At 34.9% G+C, this 10,871-nt stretch overlaps 1 protein-coding gene across 2 annotated transcripts; it reads right to left on the bottom strand.

Moving 5' to 3' along the window:
• Window positions 1-860: 860 nt before the first annotated feature.
• On the bottom strand, window positions 861-5,972 carry LOC130243331 (transforming protein p54/c-ets-1-like). 2 transcript variants are annotated; one of them, XM_056475469.1, is made up of 8 exons: window positions 5,868-5,972; window positions 5,611-5,694; window positions 4,893-4,997; window positions 4,729-4,809; window positions 4,455-4,649; window positions 3,542-3,784; window positions 3,243-3,361; window positions 861-1,428 (listed from the first exon to the last, which is right to left on the bottom strand). In XM_056475469.1, exons 2-8 carry the CDS (start codon window positions 5,690-5,692, stop codon window positions 1,156-1,158), a joined length of 1,098 nt encoding a protein of 365 aa, XP_056331444.1. In that variant the 5' UTR covers window positions 5,693-5,694; window positions 5,868-5,972; the 3' UTR covers window positions 861-1,155. The 2 variants fall into 2 exon arrangements, with proteins under 2 accessions (XP_056331444.1, XP_056331445.1); XM_056475470.1 differs by having other exon boundaries at window positions 4,893-4,964.
• Between the last annotated feature and the right edge of the window lie 4,899 nt (window positions 5,973-10,871).

Here is a 10,871-nt window from a genome sequence, read left to right as displayed (position 1 = left end):
GATTTCTTACATGCTCTCCGAATGGAAAAGATTCAGTTCGCAATAAAGCAAAGGCCAGAACAGTTCCAGAAAGTCTGGAGCCCTTTTCTAATTTTTTTTGAAGGAGACACCTATATTTTAATTGCCCTTTTTTCTTTCTTTTCTTTGTATAATTTATTTATTCTTTGGTTTTTTTTTATTATTCTTATTTTTATGTCGTCTTTGTATATCTTTGTGTACATATGTGGTATTTTACCTTTTATTTATATACTCATTTAGTGGATAATTATGTTTTCCTGATAATTGCTTGTTTGGTGAATTGTATTAGTGTGTATATATGTATATATATGTATATATATATATATATATATATATATATATATATATATATATATATATATATATATATATATATATAATGTATCAATATTATGTATATATTATTGTCTGACCTAAGCTGAACCTAATAATAAAATAAAAATAAAGATGGAAAGTTTACGTGAACATTAAAGGTTACACAAACTAACAAAGAGCTTAATTTTTTAAAGAGTAAACCCAATTTCTACCCACATTTGGTGCATGGCCATATGTTTACATAAGCCTTTTAAAAAACATATAGAGTCGGGGTGTCTTAGAGGCTGGTGTCCTGCATAGTTTAGCTCCAAATGCCTTTGACACACCTCCCTGGAAGTTTCTAGTATACCTAGAAAGAGTTGATTAACTGGTTCAGGTGTGTTTAAATGGGGTTGGAACTCAAATAAGCAGGACACCGGCCCTCCAGGACCGAGTTTGGACACCCGTGATATGGAGCAAACTTTTAAAAATGTAATCATCCATCTTCAATACACTTATATAAATAAAGACATGGTGAAAAGACAAGCTGTAATATTACATTTATTTACAAGAATTCACAATCTGATGTCAAACCATCAGTTTACATAAGATAAAACAAAACACATTTACAAGATTAATGTTCCAATGTGAAAAGAGGTAGCTAACATGGTTATCGAAAGGCACCTAGCTTGATTTCAAAGCTGACTTCAGACCTGTTGATGGAAACATGTTGCAAAGTCCAAATTAAAGTACATGAATCTCAAGTCAGTCAGTTATTTCTTCTTCCAAAGGCATGACGTCTGATGTTTTAAAGTTCTTTCCAATCCTTAGAGAATTCCTCCTCTAATGTGTCCAGGACTCTGTGGTTTCCTCTGAGCGGCTTGAGTTTGCTACAGACTGTGGAGATGCTGCATTCGGGGAGATGTTTAGACTTGCAAAGACCTCGTGTGCGGTTTTTCCAAGCATGCCCTGCACGTCACAGACAAAGCGGTAGACGTAGCGCTTCCCTGCCGTTTTGTGAATGATGTTTTTGTGATAGTAGTAACGCAGGCCACGACTGAGCTTCTCGTAGTTCATTTTGGGCTTGTTTTTACACTGGCCCCACCGCTTCGCCACCTGGAGGACACGAGAGAGAGAGGGGGGGGGGGGGGGGGGGGGGTGAACAACAAGTTATGAGCAGGCATGTGAAAATACCAGATGTGAAGATGAAGTGAAGAAGATCAAGATGTTTCAAGACCCACTGTAAAGTTATATTAGTCCTGACAGCATATGTTTTTAGGTCATTGTAACTAATAAAATTAAGTTAGAATGTGATTAACTTAGTTTAATAAGTTATGCAAGCTATTTTAGGTCAGTTTAACATAATATAAGTTCAATGGACTCATAAGGTTAATTTGATTCTGCTTAAAAATATAAGGCAGCCAGGATTTTTTATAGTGCTGACAGTATGTGGGTTGTCGGTGTGACGGTGCATTTTTACTGTCACACATGACAAAAATGAATATAATTAGTGTTGTCATTTCAAATTCAGGACATAGTTAAACATTTCTTTGTCTTCCATGGACCTCTTTTTAATAAACGCTACTGTGTTATTGCATTTTTTTAGCCAAATCTCTAAACTCTCCTATGGTGTGACCATCTCTAGCATAATTTAATAAATGACAGCTCTTATCATTTAAAACTAAATCGTAAAATTATTAATAAACACCTCAGACCTGATTTTTAAAAGGGGCTATTTTAGTAAAAGACAATTATTTTGTTCATCCCCATCTAAAACATAACATTTTAATACATTTGGTCACTGAAAACAATCTCTGGTGAACACTATCTTGAAGGGGCTCTTTTAAAATGAGCATATAATGTGATTGAAGCCCACATGTGCATATGATTTGCACGTGTTAAGTTTTTGTCCGAGAATTTTTCATATATTGAACTTTCTGAAACCGATATATAGTGTTTCTATTTGTTTTTTGTCTAAAATGGTTTTGTTTTTCATTAATGTGACAACCATATTTATGGAAAAGGTCCAACAAGCCCAACAAATCATGAAGATAACAATATTAATAATTTCATATCAACTAAAAGCAGTATATAAAAGCCTTATAAGCACTATAAAAGCCTTTCCAAAAAGACAGTCAGACAGCTCATTCAGAACGCTGCAGCCAGGATTCTGACCAGAAACAGGAAATCATCACACCTGTCCTCAGGTCTTTACACTGGCTCCCAGTTACATTCAGAATAGATTTAAGTATTATTACTAGTCTATAAATCAGTAAATGGCCTAGGAACTCAATACATTACAGATATGCTCACTGATTACAAACAGATCACTCAGATCATTAGGACCAAGTAAATTAGAAATTCCAAGAGTTCAATCCAAGCAGGGTGAATCTCCCTTCAGCTACTGCCCCCCACTGCTGGAATCAGCTTCCAGAAATGATCAGATGTGCTCCAACATTAGGCACATTCAAATCAAGACTGCAAACATCTGTTAAGCTGTGCCTTTACTGAATGAGCACTGTGCTACGTCCAACAGATCGCATTATTATGTCTTTTCTTTTACATTCTTTTAAAACCTGTTTTAACACATCCTGTTAAAAACATCTGCTTTTAATCATTTTTAATTCTTTTAATGATTTTTATTTACTTGTTTCTTTTATTCTTGTTAATGTAAAGCACTTTGAATTACATTGTGCATGAAATGTGCTATATACATTAACTTGCCTATATGAAGATAAGTGTCCAACAATAAAGATCAATTGCTCTCACGCTATCTGTATATGATTAAGAGTTGTTCTTCATTTTTACTGTAACATTACAGGACTTTTATGGTACAGTTCAAAGTAAATAAAATGTGAAAGAAATTATACATTATATATTTATGGTTATATTTTCTGCATAATGAGTTTTGAATGCATTATGCATCTTACCTCCGCAGGATCTGACATTTTAAACTCCCAGCCATCACCAGTCCAACTTATAAAAGTGTGGCAAGCAGAGTCCAGCAGGAGTTCTAACAGAAACTGCCAAAGCTGGATGGGTCCAGATCCTGATGGACATCAAACAGCATTGAGTCAAATAAACAAATAAATAAACGGATGGATGGATGGATGGATGGATGGATGGATAGATAGATAGATAGATAAACAAACAAACAAACAAATAAATAGGTAATAAATAAATAAATCTCATTGCCTGTTATGAAAGAGCTTCTGTAACAGTTGCTCACCTGGGTAGGCGGACATTGGTGTGATCTCGCCCTCTCGGTCTGATCTTTGAGGAGGAGCGCTGCGTCTTTTGGCCACGCGGGGGCAGAAGTGCTCAGTGGACTGACTGACTGGAGGAGATGAGGAGGATGCAGGCTGGCTCAGCGGCATGGAGCTGCAGTAACCGGGTGAGGGGTAGTCGGACCAATATGAAGGCCTGCTTTGCTGCTCCGCTTCATACAAGCCATATGTTCTGTCGGATTCACCTGCAACACGAAAAACACAAGTTAATATTTCAATGACTAGATTTAAGCGCATTAAAAATAAATAAAATCAATTAGATAATAATAATTAAATAATAAAAAGAAAAATTAATACAATTAAATTGTATTTAATGCATTATTATATTTACTAAACACACACACACAATTAAATAATTAAAATAAAAGATTAAAATAAAAGATATATTCATGCACAATATTTTTTTAATTACTTTTAGTTATTTGAGTACATTAAATTGACTGAAATAAAAAAGAAATAAAAAATGGTTGAGTAAAAATTGAGTTTGGTTCATATATGTGTGTGTGTATATATATATATATATATATATATATATATATATATATATATATATATATATATATATATATATATATATATATATATATATATATATATATACATACATACATACATACATATACATATATATACAGTATATATATATATATATATATATATATAGTTAAAAAAATTAAAGCAAAATGTTCATGGAAACTAGTGGAAAATGTTTGTCTTAATATAAGTACACATTTAGTATACATTTTATCCGATTTTTTTCAAGTTAGAAATGGTTGTATTAGCTTTCATATCTCTGGTGTGCATATGTATGTTATAAATCCAGTAAATAAATTAAGCATCTGTCAAATTGCATACCCAAATGGTCAAGGCTGGGGGTCCCGGATGCTCCTCTGCTTGGGCCTTTCCCAGGTTGGTAATGGCTGCTGGTGTCCATTGTGGGACTGAATGAACTGCTTTGTGCTGGAGTGCAGAGAGGGACGAGGTTCTGGTAGGTTTGAGTTGATTCCTGAAAACCCACCTGCTGCCTGTCTGCAACCATTCCTTCTGGAACTTAAGGGAGAAAAAAGGACATCATATAAGGCCTGGTCAGTTTAATACACATTCACAGATATAGTTATGTGTGACTTACTATTAGTGTATGCTGCCCAGTTGCTGAACTCAGGGAAAGAGTCCAGATTGAACAGCCCAGAGTCGACTGTAAGAACATGACCTATTGAGCAAACAAACATAATGCTTTAAATACTTGTTTCCATTATGATTATATGATAAATATGAACGTTGTGAGATGCTCACCTTTGTGCAACAGCTCCTTCTGGGGCTCGGAGTAGTTTTCGGCATACTGCTGTTGGACGGGTCCTTTGCTGTCTAATAAAAAGGACAGGTCTTCACCACTGCAGTCTGGAGGTACATTATCAAAGATGTGGAATGAATGAGAGTCAGGCCAAATGATGTATTAACAATGGATACATAAAGATTTCTACGCCTGGCCTGAAGTGTGTTAGGAGTAGAGGAAGCACTAGCAAAGGCTCTGTGACAGAGTGATGAAGAAGGGTGTAGGAGAGGGGGTGCTAAATCTGTTTGAGGAGGAAGTCTGGAGGAAAGGATTAGGAAGAGAGGGAGGGAGCAGAAAAACGGGTGTATCTTTAACCCGACCACCCCTCTCTTCTTTTTTTCAACATCCCATTCCTAAATCTCAGTGCATGCATTGCCTGACATCCCCTTTTCCTGATGAGCTTTGAATTAGTGCACACAAACAAGATGTCAAGGTCTGATTTTTAGGGTTCTGACAGGGGTGTTGCGATTCTGCTTTTTGCAGCTCAAGGACAGCGGAAATGTTTTGCACTGACATTCAGGAAACCAGGCTGGAGAAATACTAAATCCCACACAATCTGACTGATTTTTTTCTCTCATCAGGGTGAATTTAACGTGATCTTTGCAAATGAGGTGCTATTATTAATATATAATGAACAAAACAACTGGAGTTTTAAAATATGTTGAAATAAGATATTACCATATGAACTGAAGTCGAAACCAGCAGGAACCTCCTGAGTTCTGAAGTCTTCTGTGTAAAATCCAGATTGGTACATTTCCATATCTGAAAAAAACAACAATTTTAGATTAATAAACTAATATAGATTCATCTTAATCCAAATATATAGTTCAAATCATATCGTACAATTTATACAAATATCTAAATACACCAAAAAAAAAAGTCATTCTGATTGCATTAATTTCAAACAAACAGTCGAACTGAATACAAAGTCTTACCTTAAAGTTTTCACAGAGTCCTTATTTCACTATATCAGGGATTTGACAGTGCCTCAGCTCAGCTTTTCAGCTCTGTTGACTGTCTGTGCTGGACTGAGGACCGTTATAAAGAGGCCGCGCGCGCTGGGGCGTGTCCGCGCGTCTTCTGAAGGAATGCGTCGTGACTGCGCTTCCCCTCCTTTTACTCCTCGTGACGTCAGACAGGAGTCACGACCACAGATTTGTTACCCTTTCATTCACAGAAAAGGTGAGGGGAGTAAAAAAAAAACTTCCCTGCACAGATTTGACAGCCACGTTCTCTATTTTCTTTTCTAAACACAAGACTATGTATATGTTTTAACCCTACAGAAACTCATTAATATTAATATTAACGCATTAATAATCATAGTCCTTTTAATTTTCACTGCAGAATAGGTAAATCAGGATGGTTCTCTCTTGTTGCTCGTTGGAAAATTCGTCATCGTGACAAGAAAGTCTGAAAACAACATTGGACAATATATTCATTTTTGTGACAAAAAACTGCTAATAATGTAATTAAAATGAACGTGGTCATAGGACAACTGTAAGGATGGATATTTTTGCCAAAAACCTGATTATCATTCTAGAAAAATACATAATCTAGTCCATGAAATTGCTAAAGTGTTTCAAATCCTTAGAACATAGGCTAGGTTATATCTAAACCCGTTTTTGTGATGAGAAATAATGAAAAGCCAGATCAAAATTGAAACTAAACTAGACTGGGCAAATGACAGACTATTTTGTAGCTGTGTTTTTTGACTCACAGACACGATTCAAAAATAAAAAATATAATTTAAATGACTGATGTGCATCAGACAGGACAAACTCTACACGTTTCGTTTCATTAGTGAAAAAACGATATATTTTTATTTATTGTTATTACTATTGGCCTAAGTGTTTCAAACTCAACGTTTCTTATAGATTTCTTATAGTTTCTAAACGTTAATTATATGTCTACTATGGCGTTTAATTAAGTTACTATAGTCATATAACAACGATATCAATAATAGGCCTACAGAAGTACTGTTGTTAAAATAATGATGATATGACATTCTCGATTTATTTTTTAGGATTTATTCGCATCGATGATTTTACACTGTAAAAAATCCTGGTTGCCTTAATTCAACTTGAATCAAACGAACCTTATGATTTTTTTCAAATATCTAATTTTGTCTATTACTACAAGTCTTTCAAACTTAAAGTTTCTTATAGACCATTTTGAGGGAAGTAAACAACAACAATGGTTCTAACCTATTTCCTGTTTTAATTTTTATAGCTTCAGATCATCCAAAAATGACCACACATTGATAAAGCTGTTTTAACAAAATCTACAATGTTAAATATGAATTGCCTCTTGTTACGAAATAGTTTGACAACAAGCAGGAAATGTTCATGGGCCAATGACATCGCCACATTGAAATGGTCTATAGTTTCTAAAGGTTAATTATGTCTACTGTGGCGGTTTATTAAGTTACAATAGTCTAATAACAAAATACGACTATTGTTAATATAATGATGATATGACAATCTCGATTTATGTTTATAGATACATTCGCATTGATGATTCTACACTGTAAAAAATACTGGTTGCCTTAAATTAAGCTAAATCAAATTAACCTTATGAGTCATTTCGACTTACATTATATTAAACTGACTTAAAACAACTTGCGTAACTTATAAAATTAAGTTAGAAGATGGTTAACTTTTACTTTAATAAGTTACAATTAGCTAAAAACAAAAAACCTGCATCCAAGAAAACTTTTAAATACAGAAATTTGGTTCTTTATATTGTCAAAAAACGTTATAAAGTCTAGAGATTATGAAAATGTTCTTCACATTCATCTTTACACACACACGCGCGCGCGCGCACACACACACGCACACACACACACACACGATTTTTGGGATTAAATGGGTTTATAATATGGCATCACTGAAATCACTGGTTCTTCCTGGCAGTTGTTTTTTTTTTAACAATGCACTCCATTTTTAGTAATATTACATTAATAGCAACGTTTTCGTTTTATGCTTAATGACGTGCTTGTTGTCAGGCCTTAAAATTAAATGTGTGACATTATAAATAATAGGTTTGAACATGCCATATGTCCAAAGTAGCATTTTCCCTAATAGTTTGCGACAAAAAAAAAGAAAAGTGATCAGACATGGGCGAAACTAGATTAGCCGTATTAATGATCATTTGCTTGGGTCTGATATCGCTGACATATTTAAATACATTCTAATGAAGGTAAGAAATGAGAAAATGTAACTGGAAGTTAGAAACATGATCAATCAGAACAAGTAACTTTGGCTTTAATTAGGCGTTCGTATCTTTAAAAGCCATTCAAGAGAACAATGGCCTGTAAAATTCCGAGTCGAGGAGGCCTGAAATCACGGCGTGAGTGCTTTGGACAGATAAGACCAACCCAAGGGCCTTGTATAAACAAACACCTCAGGCCATTTTCCTCCGGCGCGCAGAAAAAATACATCTGGAAAAGTAAGTTGCCAAACTGTGAGAGGCTTGAGTCGTGATTGAAGGAGTCTGCTCACTGAAGAGGATACAATCAGTGTCAAATTCCCATGGCACCTCCACACGCGCACGCCCTTGTCTACAGACTTAACGCGTCTGAAAGATGTTTTAAACAGAAATAAAAATACGTTTATGCATTTTGGCATCCATTAGCGCTTTTAAAATAGGCCTAGTTTGTTTGATGTTTAAACTGATGTTTAAATTAAGGATCTCAATATTTCAGTGATCAGCTTTTCTTTCACAATTGCTTTCTTGAGATCTCCCAGCAAGCATTTTTGCTTTTTAAAAGAGGTCTAATCGACGACTACATAGTCGTCTTGGCTAAAACAAGGCTAAATTTGGGCTGTCAGTAAAAATCTAATAGACGTCTAAGAATAAGCCAAAAATAGACTAGTCGTCAAATACACAGAAATTAATGACACAATATAAAGTCTGTCTAATCTGTCTATTTGACGACTAGTCTAGTTTTGGGCTATTTTAGACGTCTATTTTACTGACAGCTCAAGTTCAGCCTTGTTTTGGTCAAGCTGTCTACGCTTAGATGTCTATTAGACGTCTATTAAACACACAGTTGTTTGCTGGGCTATGTATATAAATGTATTTATATGTGTAACGCTGGTCACACCTTATATTTCATTAGTTAATGTAACGTACCTAATAATCAATAGTTGCACAGCATTTATTAATAATCAACATTTACTAATGCATTATTAAAATCCAAATTCGTCTTGGTTAACATTAATTAACATGAACTATCAATGAACTTCAGTAACAAACAATGAATAAATACTGTAATAAATGTATTGATCATTGTTGGTTCAAATCAGTACATATATAAACTAACATGAACTAATACAACCATATTGTAAAGTGTTACCTACACCGTAAAAACATGGTTGCATTAATATGAGCTGAATCAAAATAACCTGAGTCCATTGAACTTACAGTTACACTGTAAAAAATCCTGGTTGACTTAAATTAAGCTAAATCAAATTAACTTTATGATTTATACCATGTAAACTTATACCATGTTAAACTGACTCAAAACAGCTTGCATAACTTATAAAAATTAAGCTAGAACATGATTAACTTAGTCTAATAAGTTACAATGAACTAAAACATATGCTGTCAGGACTAATTGCTCATATAGTTTTTGTACAGAGTAGATCCATTACAACAGTGAGAATTTTGGAGGTTTCATGCAGCTGTCGATTTATTATACTGATGTGGTGTTTCATATCATTGGTTTGCGGTTTAAGAATGTTAAGAGACCATTTCCTGTATCGTTTTTAAACATTGCACGTTATAACATTATTCACAAACGAATAAATAACAAATATTTCACAGATTAGCTTGTTGAGGGTCTTGTTATGTGCTTACCTGGTCAGTAAACCTTGGAAAACACTATTATAAAAGAGCAATGGCATAAGCGGCATGTAAAACAATTATTCATAAACACAATAAGCTTTAAAACCGCATATCTAAGTTCGCAATATGTTCACTGGTAGGTGGTAAAATTATTCAATATTGTTCAGGTTGGACAAAAAGAAACGTTGCATCTGTAAAATCTAATTCCAGTCAGAGAGTATTAAACACATAGCCTAGTCTGAGGAGTTAGTGCAATAAGAGTTCACCAATAAGGAACAGAGCTAGATGCTTTTGTGTGACTTCACTTCCCAATTTTAGAAAGGAGAGCTCAGAAAGAAAAAAACTGTTGCCATCCGGTTATGGTCTAAGCGAAAATAGTATGGTTTGCGCTGATGACTAAATGCGCCTGTGCACACAAGTCGATGCGTTTCAGCCGGGTTATCAAAGTACCTGGGTTTACATAGCTCAAGTTTAACAAAGTACTTTCTTCATGAACTCCACAGAAATCTGCAATGGACTGTACTATTAAGGTAGGCGTTTGATCTGGTTTATTGTCTGTTCTGAAAATGAGTAGCGAGTGCGCAACCACCCACACGGTTAGCGACTACTGGTGAGAGAGGCAAGGCGGTGATGCAGGTCCCCACTCTTTCCTTCTTGTACAAAATTTCCTCTTCCTTCCCGTTCGTGGTTGAATGTCGGCTCTTTAATAACACAAGAAACCGCTACAACATTTAGAGTCAGATAAAAAACGAAATGGTGTCCAGAGCGCGCGCGAGAGGGTATGCACTAATTTGTTATTCAATTTTTTGTATTGTTTTGCAACAGTTACTAGTGTGCATATTTAGTGATCTTTTCGAGGCGTTTAGGTACACGTAGCTTACCTATTTTTTTAAAATTACAAATCACAAGAAAGACGAAAGCGCAAGCAAATGCAAGCTGGAAAACAAAATACCGAATTTCACATATGGCACAATTATGGCGGGGCGCTCTCGAGGCAGGTGGCTTTATGGCGCCAACAAGAAGGTATACTGAGGATACTTTAAAAATAATCACGGATATAATTGCGTGTGATTTTACTAAAGATGAGTCCT

The sequence above is a fragment of the Danio aesculapii genome, chromosome 16 (genome assembly GCF_903798145.1).
Source record: "Danio aesculapii chromosome 16, fDanAes4.1, whole genome shotgun sequence".
Taxonomy (NCBI): domain Eukaryota; kingdom Metazoa; phylum Chordata; class Actinopteri; order Cypriniformes; family Danionidae; genus Danio; species Danio aesculapii.
This window is presented reverse-complemented; position numbering and strand designations above follow the sequence as displayed.